The 16,869-nt window shown below is 38.0% G+C and overlaps 1 protein-coding gene across 1 annotated transcript in view; it reads right to left on the minus strand.

Moving 5' to 3' along the window:
• Nucleotides 1–15,653, minus strand: part of LOC131229881 (dolichyl-diphosphooligosaccharide--protein glycosyltransferase 48 kDa subunit) — a 34,984-nt gene extending 19,331 nt beyond the window's left edge. The window contains exons 1-7 of the mRNA XM_058225929.1: nucleotides 15,296–15,653; nucleotides 14,535–14,671; nucleotides 14,320–14,445; nucleotides 11,486–11,539; nucleotides 11,072–11,185; nucleotides 10,371–10,426; nucleotides 10,231–10,272 (exon numbers count right to left, since the gene is read on the minus strand). Coding sequence (XP_058081912.1) covers nucleotides 10,231–10,272; nucleotides 10,371–10,426; nucleotides 11,072–11,185; nucleotides 11,486–11,539; nucleotides 14,320–14,445; nucleotides 14,535–14,671; nucleotides 15,296–15,572 — 806 coding nt within the window. The 5' untranslated portion in view covers nucleotides 15,573–15,653. The remainder of the gene's footprint in view (nucleotides 1–10,230; nucleotides 10,273–10,370; nucleotides 10,427–11,071; nucleotides 11,186–11,485; nucleotides 11,540–14,319; nucleotides 14,446–14,534; nucleotides 14,672–15,295) is intronic.
• Between the last annotated feature and the right edge of the window lie 1,216 nt (nucleotides 15,654–16,869).

The raw sequence follows: 16,869 nt of genomic DNA on the forward strand, positions 1-16,869 counted from the left end.
GACAGATGCAGAGTATGCGGATGTGAAAGCATCAGTGTTTTCATTGTCGACAAAAAATCGATAATATCGCCGATATTATTGGTGTCGCTGGACCGACGATACCGAAACACCAAAAATTCGTTTCTCTTCCTAATGTCGACGAAATATCGACGATATTTTCGATTTTATCGGGAAAAAAATAATTATCAGCGACAACTCTCCCTATTATTTAAAGAAAACAAAATAGATATAGAAAAAAAAAAATCTCTTACCATTTTTTTCTCAAAATCTGCCTGCAGGAGTGGCTTTCGGATGGATTTGGTGGGCCAATCACGGTCTACAGCGCCGGATTTTCAAAGGTAAGAAATCTCTTCTTCTTTTTTTTCTTTGAAAAGAATAGGTTTGAAAGAAACCCAATTTCGGCGAGGTTGAAGGGGATTTGGGTTGGGATTTGAAAAAGAGAGAAATTTGGGGAAAGATATTTGGGATTTTTTTTACGTGGAAAAAACGATTGAAGATTTTTCGTTGAAGATGAGACGAAAGGGAAGCAAGTGGACTGGTGTATACACCAGCATGGGTACATGTCATGCGATGACGAGCACTGAAGCTCCTCGAGCTCCGAGTTGTACGAACGGTTCAAAGGAGATCAAAGTTAAATGGGCCCCAAAATGATGTATTTATTACATCCATACCATTCATCCATTTTTCAAAATCATTTTAGAGCATGAGTCAAAAAATAAATCATAGCCAAAGCTCAAATGGACCACACCAGAAATAGCAGTGGGTAATGATTTTCACCGTTAAAACATTCGTAGGGCCCACCATAAAGTTTATTTTCAATCCAATCTGTTCATAAGGTCAAAAATACCTGGATTAAGAGGAAAAACACGTATAATATTGATCCAAAACTTATGTGACCCCCAAAAGGGTTTCAATGGTATACGTTCAATCCCCCACTGCTTTTTGCGGTGTGGTCCACTTGATCTTTATATCTGTCTTATTTTTCAACTCAAGCCTTAATACGAGCTCATAAAATGAATGGACGGTTTGGATATAACACATACCTCATGATGGGACCCACAGAACTTACGTCAATACACCCAGCTACTTGGTACACCAGCCAAGATGAAAGCTCCCTTTTGAGAGAATGAACTCGGTGCAATTACGGCTTTACAAACAGTGGTGCGTCTCTCACGGCGGGGCCCACATTGATGTATTTATTTTTTATCCACGCCGCCCATAGGTTTTTCCAGATCATTATAAGACACTAGCCCAAAAAATGAAGCAGATCGAAATCTAAGCTGGGCCATATTTTAAGAAAGAGTGGTGGTTGAACCTCCACCATTAAAAACTTCTTTGAGCCTATATTAATGTTTTTATATTTTTGTAACATTTATTTGTCATCCAACCCTTTGATAAGGTCACGGAAACCTTTATATGGAAAAGAACAAATATCAGGTTGGTCCAAAACTTTTGTAACCCATGAGAAGGTTTTAATGGTCAATCACCACTATTTCTTATGTAAAGGTCCACCAAAGATTTGAATCTACTTCATTTTTTAGATTATACCCAAAATTGATTTTTAAAAATAGATGAACAGGATGGATATACAATAAATGTATCAAGGTGGGCCCCACCATAAGTGTTGTACTGTCTTACTGAAGGCTAAGGTTGCACATAATCCACTCTATTCCCCTACACCACTAAGTGGGTGGGAGTCAGTAGGCCAGGGCTATTTTTATTTATTTATTTATTTATTATTATTATTATTTTCAATTCATCCCAGCAGGAATGAGACCATGAACTATTTGAATGTATATAAACATCGTGGTGGACTAGGGAGGTTTATTTGTCTTCCAAGTTGAAACCTTCCAAGGAGCTATGGGCCACAGTGGTATTTATTTGTCATCCAAGTTGTTCATAAGATCACACCGAGATGGATGAAGTTAAATTACAAAAATGACATGGATCCAAAACTTTTGTGGCCCCTAATGATTTTTCAACGGTAGGCATGTTCAATTCACATTGTTTCCTATGGTGTGGTCCATTTGAGCATTGGATATGCTTCATCTTTGGGATTAAGCCTTAAAATTATCTTGTAAAATGGATGGATGGTGTGGATAAAATACATAAATCACAATGGGCCCCACATAGTTGACTCGGTATGATAAGCATGCTTATTTATACGGTGCGCATGTGTCACTTATTTGTATCTTTGGATTGATGGGTCGATGCTCTGTGTGGCCATCATAATGATAAATATTTTATCAATGTCGTCCATTTATTTTGATAGATAATTTTAAGGCATGAGTCCAAAATGAGACATATTTGCATCTCAGGTGGACCACACTAAGGGAAACAGTGGTGATTAAATGCCCACCATTAAAAACAGTGGTATGGTCCACCACCAGATTTTTGGATCTGCCTAACTTTTAGAGTCCTATTGTGGCCTTTCAAAACAGATGGTAGGAGTAGATTTGTGACGTACATCTCTATCATGCAAAAACCACACTGATTGGATAATCCAATCCATCCTTGATTTAGCATCTTTGAATTCATTCACTTTTACATGTCTTAATTACTGTATGCCAGCTGCATTTGTAATATATAAACTCATTTTGGTTGTTATTAAAGTGATTTTTTATGGCATCGCATGCTTTTTTTGTCCCATTAAATGAAAACTTATTATGTAATGTATTTTTTTTGCAATTTTTTTTTATTCCTGAATATGTAAATATGTGTATTAAGTAAGTCCTGAAGTTTCACTGAAAAATTCCACCATTTTCTCCATGTTTCCCCCTTTTTCCTGCATTTCCAGTTATCGGCGATATTATCGGCGATAACGATATTATATCTTTATCTCTAGCCAGCGAAACTTGTAGCGATACCGACAACTCGAACACTGGAAAGCATTCGTGGCTACCTTTAAACCCGTATGGCAAGCTAGAGGATGCACGATCATGTGTGATGGTTGGACTGGCCCAACCAGACGCAGCATGATCAACTTCATGGTGTACTGCCACTTAGTAACTATACACCACAAGTCAATTGATGCCTCAGAGGCAACAAAAAATTCTACTTATATTAATGGACTAATGGATAAAGTTGTGGACAAGATTGGGGAATATAGTACAGATTGTGACAGATAATGAAGCATCATATAAGCTTGCAGGACATATGTTGATGAATAAGAGAAATCATCTTTTTTGGTCACCATATGTTGCCCATTGTATTGATCTTATATTGGAAGATATTAGGAAGAAGAAGAATGTTAAGAAAATGGTCGAAAGGACAAGAGAAGTGACGACGTTTATTTACAATCATAATCAAGTAGTCACAATAATGAGAAAGTTCACAAAAGGATGAGAGTTGTTGAGGCCTGCGGCGACTAAATTTGCAACAAACTTTATATAGCATTAGGGAGTTTATTCCAGCATAGGGAAGAGTTGAGTGAGATGTTCGCTTCCTGAGAATGGCTTAACACAAAACATGAGCAGAAGACATCAGAGACACCGGTTGAAGTTGTGAACACCATACGGGACAATAAATATTGGAAGAAGGTCAAGTCGATCCTAAAGGTGATGGAGCCACTAATGAGGGTACTCCGTCTTATTGAAACCGACGAAGCACCTACCATGGGCTTCCTATACAATGTCATGGATAAGGCAAAGTTGGCAATTCAACGTAATTGTGGAAGCTGGGAATCTTATTGGAGGATGATCGACAGGAGATGGACAAGACAACTCCATCACAATCTTTATGCAGCAAGTTACTATCTAAATCCTAGGAATAGATATGCCTAATCATTCGTTAAGGATGATGAAGTTCATGTCGGGCTAAAAAATGTGATAAAGAGATTAGACCCTAACTTAGATCTGTAAATAAAGGCGTTGAATGAATTAGATACATTTGGAAATCATCTTGGTACTTTGGAGATGTTCTTGCACAGCATGCACTATCTAGGTTGCAACCGGTCAAATGGTGGATTAATTTCGGAGAGAGTACAAAGGCTCTTCAAAAAATTGCAGTAAAAGTTTTAAGCCAGACAACATCTTCATCTAGCTGTGAAAGGAATTGGAGTTGTTTTGCGCTTATTCATTCAAAGAATAGCAATAGATTACAGACTAGAACATCAGATAGACTTGCCTTCATGCACTACAATATAAAACTAAGAATGCGACGACATCATAGGAGCATTACAGCTGTCGATGACAGAGAGTACTGTCCAATAAACTTGGACAATATTTATGATGAGGATGACCCGCTTCTACCTTGGTTGGAAATAAGAGAAAAGCAAATTGAAGAGGATAGTGAAAAATTGGAAATTGATGACCCAGAAATACGTAGAGCGCAACAAGAGAGTCGTGCAGATGTGTTGGACCCAATAAGAGGGGCATCGTTTATGCCAAGTAGGGTACAGCTCAAGATCAACAAAAGAGTACGAGCAGTGGTAGCGTGACCGTGTCGAATGATGGTGATGATGACCCCCCTGCCCCTGGTGCTGGCACTTCTGGTATTGCTCAGCACCCTATATAGTCGTCTACAGATCGCGATACCGATGAACATCGACGAGGTAGTACACAAGGTCGGACTTATGAGTGTACTGAGTCACGATATAGCCAGCAGGAGGAGGGTACATCTAGTGGTGCACCAGGTCCGGGAGGTCCGGAACATCACCAGGCTCATGATCTTGGTTATTATGATGGATATTCTTATAGTCAATTGGATTATGATTATGGTGGTTATACTGAGCCTGTTCCATCACATTCATGTTGAAGTAGTCCTCCCGATCAATATCCATATGATTATAGATATCCAGATCCAAATCCAAGTTACTCATCACAGCAGACGCACTCTCAATCTCAAGATTCTCAACAGCCTGAGTATGGGCACCAGTATGGTTATTCGACGGGCACTGGTGGATATCCTTACTCGGGATCAGAGTCGTTGCCTAGTCAAGATTAGTCATCCTCTGGTTTCGTTGATCTAGTATTTTCTTCTGGCACTAGATATTATGGATATACAGCACCTAAACCTATTGGACAGCCTCCGCCTGATGGTGACGATGACAATGATGTGGAGGTCGAGCAACCACAAAAAAGCAGATTTTCATTTTGGTGGTGACTTGTGATTGTGAGTATATATTTGTATTAAGGTAAGTATTTGTAGCAAACAGCTCACAACAGTATTATTGTAAGAAGCCGGGTAGACACTTGACACTGCCGAACTTGTATTTAAAATAGTTCCCCTGACAACCAATCAAGTAATCCTTAATTAAGTTGCAGGGGAGTATATCAGACACTACTAAATTTTTTTTTAATATTTTTGACTTGAGGATGACAAGTCATAGACAGGAATCACAGTCACGTGCACAGATATGTTCGAGAAATTCCTCAAAAATAATTGCAAACACCTAATGTAAGATATTTTCATATTACATTCATTCTAATATATTTATCATTGATAGTAGATAGTTAGAAAATTAAATATATGAATTTTGTAGTCAAATTCAAGTTATCTGGTTCATAAATTCATCAGACAGTCCGATACAACTTCTCACTAAAGAGTTGACCATTACACCACCATAAACATGTTCCAATTTATAAATGAATGCATATTTGGAATGCTTAGAATATTCCGGATTTAATCCATATTTTTTCATTTTTTTGGAGGCAAAAAAAAATTTGCACCGTTACGGGCCGTTACGCCCCCGTATCCGTATCGGTTTCGAAGGGCACCGTTACACCAACCGATATCGATACGGGACACCTTGGTAAAAACGGGTCCCATATTTTAATCAGTTTAGTTTGATTTAATAAGTGCCACATGTGCCGTTTCTGAGGGAAAGTGTATCAAGCATCGTACACCATAAGGGTATCATACAAGTCCTTTTAAACGCTTGGCTGGTATTAAGCCATGTCACCCCTCTAAATCCCCTTTTTTTTCATTTTTAGAATGACAAGAGGGAGAGGAAGAGAGACTGCAAAGCAGCAGAGAAGAAGAAAGGAGAAAAGAGAAGAAGAGTTTTTCGTCTCTCATTTCGCATTTCCTTGTACATTATTCAGTTCCATCCTCACCGTACACGTGGCGATCATTTCTCATCATCAGGACTATTGAACCAATGGGCCACCCTGTGGATTGGCTACATGCCAAAGAAGGAGAAGAGGTATGCTTTTTCTTTTCTTTTTTGGAAAAAAGGGTCACCATGCTAGACAAGGTGTCCCATATCGATATCGGTTGGCGTAACGGTGCCCTCCGAAACCGATACGGATACGGGGGCGTAACGGCGATACGGGGGCGTAACGGCCCGTAACGGCGCAATTTTTTTTTTTTGCCAAAAAAATATGAAAAAATATGGATTAAATCCAGAATATTCTAAGCATTCCAAATATGCATTCATTTATAAATTGGAACATGTTTATGGTGGTGTAACGGTCCACTCTTTGGTGAGAAGTTGTATCGGACTGTCTGATTAATTTTTTAACTAGGTAATTTGAATATGACTACAAAATTCATATATTTAATTTTTTAAATATGTAATTTATATACTTAACATCTTGATATCATTTCTCCCAATAGTTCTTTAAAAAAATGAAATTAAATTCAGGTAGATGGCGTTGCTAATTTGGGGCTGACTTGGACGACCAATTTATTCTCCAAATCAGCCTCAAATTCATGCAATTTATTGTCATTATCCCACTTATAAATTGGTGGACATTTATTGGATAGTGAATCATAAAAAATAAAAAATCAAAATCAAAAGGCCCTATTTTAAAAAATAAAAGTTCACAAATTAACAATTAAAACTATTCAAATAATTTGATTTTGGCATTGTGAGTTAGCAATTGCAGTCCATAATTTAATTGTCAAATTTCAAGTTAATATATGTCTCGTGTACAATTTTTTAAGGCTTGAATTAGGAGGGACTTGGATGTAAAGTGCAGCACACGTGTCAAAGTTTTTTGGGCCTCACCCGTGATGAATGTGTTATATCTACACCATCCATCCATTTTGCCAAATAATTTTAGGGCATGAGCCCAAAAATGAGGCACATCCAAAGCTCGGGTGAATTGCACCGTAAGAAACAATAATAATTAAACATTCACCGTTAAAAATTTATTGGGGGCTAGAAAAGTTTTAGATCAAGCTGGCATGTGTGTTTTCCCTTCATCCACGTCAATATGACCCAATTAATATGTTAGATTGAAAATAAACATTACAGTGGATTTTAGGAAATTTTTAATGGTGAGCATTCTATAACCACTATTTCCTATGGTGTGGTCCACCTGAGATTTGGATATTACTAATTTTTTGAATCCTGACTTAAAATGACGTGGCAAAATGGATGGACGATATGGATAAAACATATATATTATGGTGGGGCCCACTGTGGAATCGATTAGATGGAAAATAAACATTACCTGTACATTATTTAGTGAAAATCATTATCCCGCTATTTTTGGTGTGGTCTAGATGATCTCTCGATATAATTCATTTTTGGGTGCTCTAAAATGATCTCGAAAATATCGATACGGGACACCTTGGTAAAAACGGGTCCCATATTTTAATCAGTTTAGTTTGATTTAATAAGTGCCACGTGTGCCGTTTCTGAGGGAAAGTGTATCAAGCATCATACACCACAAGGGTATCATACAAGTCCTTTTAAACGCTTGGCTAGTATTAAGCCATGTCACCCCTCTAAATCCCTTTTTTTTTCATTTTTAGAATGACAAGAGGGAGAGGAAGAGAGACTGCAGAGCAGCAGAGAAGAAGAAAGGAGAAAAGAGAAGAAGAATAAGAAAAAGAAGAGTTTTTCCTCTCTCATTTCACATTTCCTTGTATATTATTCAGTTCCATCCTCACCGTACATGTGGCGATCATTTCTCATCATCGGGACTATTGAACCAATGGGCCACCCTATGGATTGGCTACATGCCAAAGAAGGAGAAGAGGTATGCTTTTTCTTTTCTTTTTTGGAAAAAAGGGTCGCCATGCTAGACCGTAATGCATAAAGGGTATGACCAATACCCATTGTTCGAAGTATATACATTATTATCAAAATATCCCCAATATTATCTTTATTTCCAGCTCGGCAAGACCGATAACACAAGTAGTATCAGAAATTTCAGGTATCAGCAATGTATCGCTAAGTATCGCTTGTGTATTGCCAATATTTTCAATTGCGTAAATTCTAGGAGTTGCTAGATAGCCAATGTACCGACATCGGCAATGCATCACCAATATTTTCGACTGTGTAAATTCTAGGTGTCGCTTGTATCACAATTGTATCGGCGATATTTCAATAATATCACCAACGTATTGATATCACAAAATTTGTTTATTTAAAAAAGAAAAAAAATCATTTCAATTTTTTTGTGAGCACATGCTTGTATGTAGTGTTCAATTTGTCAATGATAATATTGATAATATCTCGATATTATCGTTATGGCAACATGCGCGATATCAAGACCACAATCTTTTGTTTCATTTCCAGTTATTGATGATTTATTAGCAAAATATCATGTGTTGTCGATATTTTGAAACATCGATGGATGTTTAATGGAAGGTTGGATGGATGGTTGGATGGTTAGATGGGATGGTTGGACTAATTTCTTACTACACATGTTTTGAGGCCCCAATTAAATGGAAACTTATTATATATGCATTCTTTTTGCAATTTTTTATTCCTAAATAAGCAAATATGAGTATTTTAGCATTTTTGGTTATCAACGATATTATCAGCAATATCGATATTATCAACAATATCGATATTATTAGCAATAACGATATTATCAGCAAATATGTGTATCTCTTAAAGTTTCACTGAAAATTCTACCATTTTCCCCATGTTTCCCTGCATTTTTGGTTATCAACGATATTATCAGCAATATCGATATTGTTTCTGTATCCCCGGCCAACGAAACTGGTAGTGATACCGATACTTCGAACACTGCGAATACCATTATGTAACAGCCATTAAAGCCTTAATACACCTTGCATGTGCCTCACCAAGATGAAGGGCCACTCCAAAAATCAGCCTAATCCAAAAACTCATACAGGCCACTAATCACTTACCCAAACAAGTTTACTAGGAATCAATTTTGCATAAGAATATTCTAAATAAACAATCCCAAAGAATTGTTCATTTGGAATGAATTTTTCCCTTGCTAGAAGCAACACCAAATGGGCCCTAAGAGCAACAGCTCAATGGAGACAAAGTACAGCAGGATAGATGCTACCCTGTGTAGATCTACACATGATACAAAGAGGTGAGCCAATAATCAAGGACTATGACTGGTGGGCTAACAATAGATTGCATTGGAGAGAAGATCATTCAGAGATAAGCCACTACACAGCAAGGTAACCTGGATCGCAGTCCGCTACAGTGCTAGGAGATCATGCATGCATAGCACTCTGCTTTCCTACAATTGCATAAATCAGAGTATCGGTCTATACGTTCTAGATATAAATTCAGTAGAACCTAATCAACAATAAGAGTATAGACCATAATTTCAAATCAGTAGAAATAGCAAATCCAGATGATAAAGGGCATTTGGGTATAGGGGGCATCCAAGGGATGATAGAGGACATATCATGTTGGCTTTCTTGGGTCCCATCCACAAGGTGCAGCTCAAAAGCCTTGGCCTTAAGAGAAACTCTTTGCATTTTAAGTTAGAGAGTTGACCGAAAAGATTATTGTCAAAGGTGACTCTTCAAATGTCATAAAATGGGCAAAAGAAGAGACGTGTTTTATATTCAAAAATATCTCTCTCATCACCAGGCTAAACATTTCGTTCAGTGCAGGGAGAGGCCAATTTCGCACCAATGGCTTGGCTAAGGATTCTAAGGAGAGTGTTGGCCAATCAGCCCTTTGTATGGGAAACTCTATTCCCTTAGCTAAGCTCTTTTGATAAATAAAATTTATGTTATCTTTTAAAAAAAAAGGTTTAAAAAAAATCCAGATAACAAATGGCCCAAAATCCAGATTGCACAATCCAGAATACATAATATATAGGAGGGATTGGTGATCTAGGTAATACTGGTAACACTCCGTATCACAGGGAACCCCTTACCAATACTTCTCTTGAACAATAGCAATCGTATTGGCTGTAGACGCTTTCTGGCCACCAACATCAATGGATGAAAACCAAGGCAAAGAATATAAAGTTCTAGCTACCAAAGCAAGACCAAGTATATCCACAAATTAAGAAAATATTTATTAAAAAAAAAAAAAAAAACACTCCAACTCACTTGGTTGAGCTTCCAGCCTTCTGCACACCTGATCTGAACAATCTGAATTGCAATGCTATGGTTTGTAAGAGGAAAGGAGTAAATGGCAGAGAAAAAACAGGAAAAACTGAAATCTAGAATAACTGAAAAATACAGCATACCTATTACTAAACAAATCTAACGAGCCAGAGATCAAGATACGTGCATTATTTCTTGCCTGATAACAGAAAGAAGAAGAAAAGGTAAAGAAAAAAAAAAAAAACAACTCTAATAAGCATATTAAGATTGGTTTATAGAGACAGCAAAAATCGTAGCCATTTGCAAACTAATAACAGAGCAACAAAAGTAGTAGCTTACAGAAACTAACAGACCTATGCAAAGTAATAGACACATATTGGCATCTTTATAAAGAAGTCAGTCTAGAAGCTGGGTTGTAAGTTGGTGGCAAAAATGTAATGGTCCCATGTGTGCTAGTAACCTAGAAACCACTTGTGTACAGGGGATGTAAAGAAGCGTTATGTCAGACAGGACAAAAAAGGATCAGTTAAGTAAAGGTATTGCTATTATGTCAAATGGCCTATAATCTGACTACAAGCCACAATAATGGAAGATCTAAGGAGGTAGAATAGGAACTTAAAATATACGTAGATAATGGTTACTTGGAATGAAGGGAAGCATTTGTCCAATTAAATAATGGTTACTTGGAACATATGGAAGGATTTGTCCAACAAAAACCAGCAATGATATAAAAAGAAAAAGAAAAAAAAAAGAAAAAAAAAAAAGCATTAGAAACAAACAAACTGCATACATAGAGAAGTGGTGCGTGTATAGTTAGATCAAACTCAACAGAGCATCAAATTACCTGCACAACAGAAACTAATGAAATTGCAGATCCAGTGAGGGATGGAGGCTTTGACAACTTAGTCTCTGGATTTGCAGAATATCCTGAAGGAGAGGCTGAGAGAACCTTCAAAACCTATTAAATAGTGTGCAAATCATGAGCAAGCAATAAAAGAACATGAATCCTACGAAACAAGTGAAGTTGAAGACAGCACACTGATTTTTGTAGCTTTCAGATAGTTTGGCTGAAAAATCAGCCTATGTAAAATATTTCTTGCATTTTTTTATTTTTTTTTATTTTTTATTTTTTTGAGAACTATTTCATTCTAAGGAAGCAAAAGAATACATCAAGATAAAGAAATTGCAGTTCTGATACAAATGGAAGCCCAAAAAAATCTTACAAGAGGAAGACAAATAAATTACTTGAAAATCTTACCAGGCTATTTGCAGCATTTAAGGAATGACCAATTCCTCGAAAAAGTACAGGGGCCTGTGTCATTTTATTTTAAAATAATTACAAACATTAATCAGTATGTTGATTATTCTACCATAGCAAGAGATGAAATCATCTAAAGGCACAGCTGGAAACATTCACAGTCAACGTTGTGCAATAAAATGTCAGACTCACAAGTCACACAAGAAAATAAAATGTATCACAATGAGGGAAATGGATCAAATCCCTTCACACCCTCCCTGCCTCTTGAAAGACAAAAATAAAAATTAAAAAAAAAATGGCAAAATTCAATAGCTGGTCTCAAAATAAATTCTCAATGTAACATGATTCATTTACAAACCATCCGACCTACAGCACCAAATATATGCTTTACTTTAAGTCTTGGCCCAAGTAAGCTGGTTCAGATAACCAATTGGTGGTTCACGGTTCCTATATTTGAATGAACACGGTTCACTAGGTGTAGGCATCTATGATCATCTTCACTAGAGGTGTACACAAGTCGAACCAAGTTGAGCTTGGCATAGCTCGACTCAACTCGGCCGCTAGCTCATCTCAGCTCGAACTTGGCTCGACTCGGTCCTCGAGCCTGACTAGCCAGCTCAGCTCGTTCGGTCAGTAGCTCGGGCCAGTTCGAGCCGAGTTTGAGCCAAGATCAAGCCGAGTTCGCCTATTCAGCATTTTCACAAACACATGGACTGCATCTTTAAATTCTCACTGAATGTAAAGCACTAGTAGCAGTTTTACAGGTATTTCATCAAACACCTTGTAGGCAACATCAAAATCAAGAAAAAAAGGGGATTTGTTTGATGAAACATACCTGCCTTGCCACCAGCCGACACTTTGTTGAGTCATTTCATCAAACACTTGGTGAGCAACATCAATATCAAAGTAACCGAGTCACCGAACTGGTTCAATCCGAGTTCAATTCGAGTTGGGTTCAATCCAAGTCGAGTCGAGCTTGGGCAAGCTCAAACTCGATTCGAAATTTTTTCGAGCTCAAAAAATCAGCTCGACTCAGCTCAAACTCAATTTCGAACCAAGTCGAATCAAGCTTTTTCGAGTCGAGTCAAGCGAGCTAACTCGGTTCGTGTATAGCCCTAATCTTCACTGGTCTAAATCAATAAAAGTTATGGGTATTGTTATCAATTAAAAAATATATGGATATTGGGTATATTCATAACTTCCATAAGACTGAGAAGTAGGTATGTCTCACAATTTCCCACAGAAAAGACCAGACCATTTCTTTTTCTTTTTCAGAGTTGATGGCAATGACGCTATTCTTAAGAATTACACTAGTCAATTTCAAACCATATCCTGAATTTCCCTACTACAAGGACATCCTCACATGTCTTAGCATCTGCATGCTATTCCTTAAAAATGCTTGATATTGATCAAGGTGTTCTGTAATGGTAACGGCCACAACTGTTACTGTTATGATACGGGCCGTGACAGCCGTTACAGCTCCTGTATCGGACGTTATGCCTCTTTTTTTTTTTTTTTTTGAAAAATAAAAATTAAAAATAAAATTTTAAAAAAAAAAAAAAAAACTGTTATGGAACCGTTACAAAGCTGTTACGGGACCATTATAGCATCGCTATGGCCTATTTTTTCTGTAACGGCAATTTCGACCCTATAACATGTAATGGTTATGACTGCTATAGTTAATGTAACCGATTTTGAATACCTTGATATTGATACAGATCAAATCTTGTGCAACTTCTAGTAGGAGAGAATTGGTTCAAGTTAAAGGCTCAAAAAGGGCAAGGGGAAGGCATAAAAGGATGTGGGTGGAAGTAGTAAGAAAATACTTTATGACTTATGGTTTAACTGAGGATGTTGTCCTTGATTGGGTGGAATGGTGGAAAAGTTTGTGTAGCCAACTCAATTACTTAGAATAAGGCTTAGATGATGATGATACTAGTGATTTGCATCCTTAATTATTCATTATGAATTGCAGCCAGAATGAAACAAACCAATATGCAGTTCATAGCACTGCCGAGCTCATTAGGTAAAATAGGTCCTGGTAATATTTGAAAGTCTATTCAGATATACGTAACCAAACAAACTAGCCAGAAAATATGTCATAAGCCTAACACATCAAATCCAGATTAATCTTTGATAAAAAAATAAATAAAATAAATTCAAGGCTACAGATGACAATGGGGGGCTGAAAAGGCTCGGGAAAATAAATACCCTTATCAGTCAATAGAATCAACCTGCATGGTTTATAAGTGGTGAATGATGATCAGTTATTACTACAAGAATCCTGCACCACTATTCTTCCATTTAACCTGATCCTGCAGTCCTACTTTCATCCAAAATACAATTGGCAGCCATTTGTGCAATTGACATGCAAGGTCGACAAGTTGAAAGCTATACATGCAAGGTTGACAAGATCCTCTGAAGTATGGCACTGTTAGGTATTTCCATAGAAACCTCAAGATCAATGATTCGTGTTTCAACGAGGATGAAGCATGCCGTTACTCACATCAAACATCGTCAACTCACTTATTTGCTAGATTTCAATAAGACCAGGAATATATGAATGTTTAAGGTCTTTATTTTCTACAAAACTGGCAATTGTCCAGTCTAATTCCACCATCGATTATCCCATCATCCCAAAACCATACACACTAATTGCCATCCTTCATTGTGTGCATTTTCTGTCACAACACAATGCATGCTTTTCACAGCTGACAGCCCTTCTCCAGTTACACTACATTGATGATGAAACGGCAATATTCCAATTCTTATTGTTATTATTTTTAACGCACCAAAAAAGAAGCAGCAAAGAATAAAGATAGATCAACACTTGCCTCCATATTTTTGTCCCCCAACATCACATTTGAGTGAATGAAATCATCACTTGCAATCAAAGTATGATCACCTTCTTCAACCGACACTGCATAGCTAGTATGATCAATAACCACAGCAGAAGCATCCTGTACTCAACAACAAATGCAAAAACTTAAAATAAGAAATTTAAAAAATAAAAATAAATAGACATTCCAAAATCAACTGAGCTACTTGCCTCGTCAAAGTCAACACCACATTCGGCAGCGATGTCACGGATCAAATCAGATGCAGAAGAATCTGCCGCGATGATCAGATCATGCCCGGAATCAACGAATTCCAGAACAGCAGCCAAGTCCAACGAACCCCCAAAACCTGAGAATTTTTAAAACTTTAAAAGCCATACAACAATAGGAGAAAGGAGATAGTCGAGAAGGCTTCTGAGATTTGCCGTCCGCAGCTCCATCCATAATGCATGGCACCCACCCTCCGTGATCAGAACCATCCATGTAGTGGACCATATTGTGGTTAGCAGATGATATTTAACTAAAAAAGAAAAAAGACAAGACTGATTGGATGGTCAACCCTTGCCAACAAATGGGGATCCAAATGTGGGATCTTGGTGGCCCATCACATGAACGGTCAATGGAGGGTCCTGTGCACTACAATTTCAATTTCCTGTGGGGCCCACCAGTTGCTCGTCACAGTGATCCAGACCGACCAAATGCTTGCCTAGATACGGATGCGTAAGTGTCGAGCACTTTGGAACAATGCCAACAAAACCTTCAATAGCAAGAATTCAACCAAGACAATGACATCTCACGCCTTAAATTTTGAAAATCCCACCCCCTAAAGTGACAATTTTATTATGAAAAGCTTTCACCCATGCATTTTGAACGATAACTGCAGTGATCAAAATGCGCTTTTGGGGGCGTAAATAACAATTTCGGGGGCTTGTAAAAATCAAAACAGTAGAAAAGCATTGCTTGCAGTTCTTACGTTTGATGGATGGCGAGAAAAGGATGAGTCCATCGTACAGAAACTGCCCATATCTCTTCAAGGAGAGTTTCGGATCTTCTGCGAGCTTGAAATCCAGATCGAATCCTCGGGATCTTAGGGAGTTGAAGAAGATCGAGTGGGACGATTTGATGGCGAGATCGTCGAGGAGGACCAGGAGCCGTTGATCGGTGGGGTTCTCTGGAGAGAAGGCGTTGCTGAGGATTGGGAAGAAGATGAGGAGAGAGATTAGGGTTTTGAAGATTAGGGTTTCCGCCATTGCTGAAGCAAAAGCTAGCGTTTGGAGTTCTGGAGTTCCTTTTTACACAGCCGTGATTTTGAGTGAAGGAGAATATGAGTCCAAGTCGTGCCGTAAGTCTTCGATGAATGCTATAGCGAATCTCGCGAGGAGAGAATCGGTAGATGTCACCAGGTTTCTGTGGGCCCCACCATGATCTATGTGTTGTATCCGCACCGTCCATCCATTTGGAGAGACCATTTTATGGCATGAGCCAAAGAATGAGGCAGATCCCAAGCTCATGTGTACCCCCGCACAGGGAACAGTGGGGATTGAATACCTACCATTAAAAACTTTTTTGAGGGCTACTGAAGTTTTGGATCAAGTCAGTATTTGTGTTTTCCCTTCACCCATGTCTTGATTTACTTATTAACAGGTTGGATGTCAAATAAACAACACAGTGGGCCCTAAGAAGGTTTCAACAGTGAGTGTCACTGTCCCACTTTTCTAGGGTGGGGTCCAATTGAGCTTTGGATCTACCTAATATTTAATCCTAAGTTTAGTTCCAATTCTGGAGTGTGTTTAGAAATGCACAAATATAAGTCATGGAAGATTCGATATAGGTCTCATTGAATTAAAACTACATCGTGGCCTTGCATTTAGGATTGTTGTCTTGGATTGATCACCACCCCCACAACGGAATTGATCACCACTCCCACAACGGAATACGCATCCAGCTCCAACATATGGTTTGTGGAATACACATCTGCCTTCTGAATTCAGGCAACCTGAGTAAGAGGCCAGAAACTTCATTCCTTAAGTTAGAAATCAAAGAGTACATAGGGGCACCCTTTCTCTAGAAACCCGCCTTACAACCTGAGACCATACCCGGTATGTCTAGATCTGCCACCAATTGCCAATCCTCAGCAACTATATTGAGATTAGATTTTGCAATTGGTCCAAGAAGTGGCGGGGCAAATTCTTAGCCATACTACTACTCAAATATATTACAAACTTTATCCTAAATGGATCAATTAACAATATCCATTGCTCAAGAATTATCAACTAAACTTTGTACTTTTCATCGGTGACATTGGTCTATCAATCATAGAGTACATAGGCCAATTTACAATATAATGTGGTGAATTGGCTAACAATGATTATCATAAGTTACAATTGTTTAGACATTCCTTAACTGCAGTTGCCTTCACTTAGTATTCTAATTTGTTGCTAAACTTCATCCAAACCTGGCAAGAGATGGATGATAAATTTCACACCCAATTCTTCCATAACGAATGGGAAATGTCTACGGCCAGTCTTTCGGGTTTCCGACAATTGC

Source organism: Magnolia sinica, chromosome 16 (genome assembly GCF_029962835.1).
Source record: "Magnolia sinica isolate HGM2019 chromosome 16, MsV1, whole genome shotgun sequence".
Lineage (NCBI taxonomy): Eukaryota > Viridiplantae > Streptophyta > Magnoliopsida > Magnoliales > Magnoliaceae > Magnolia > Magnolia sinica.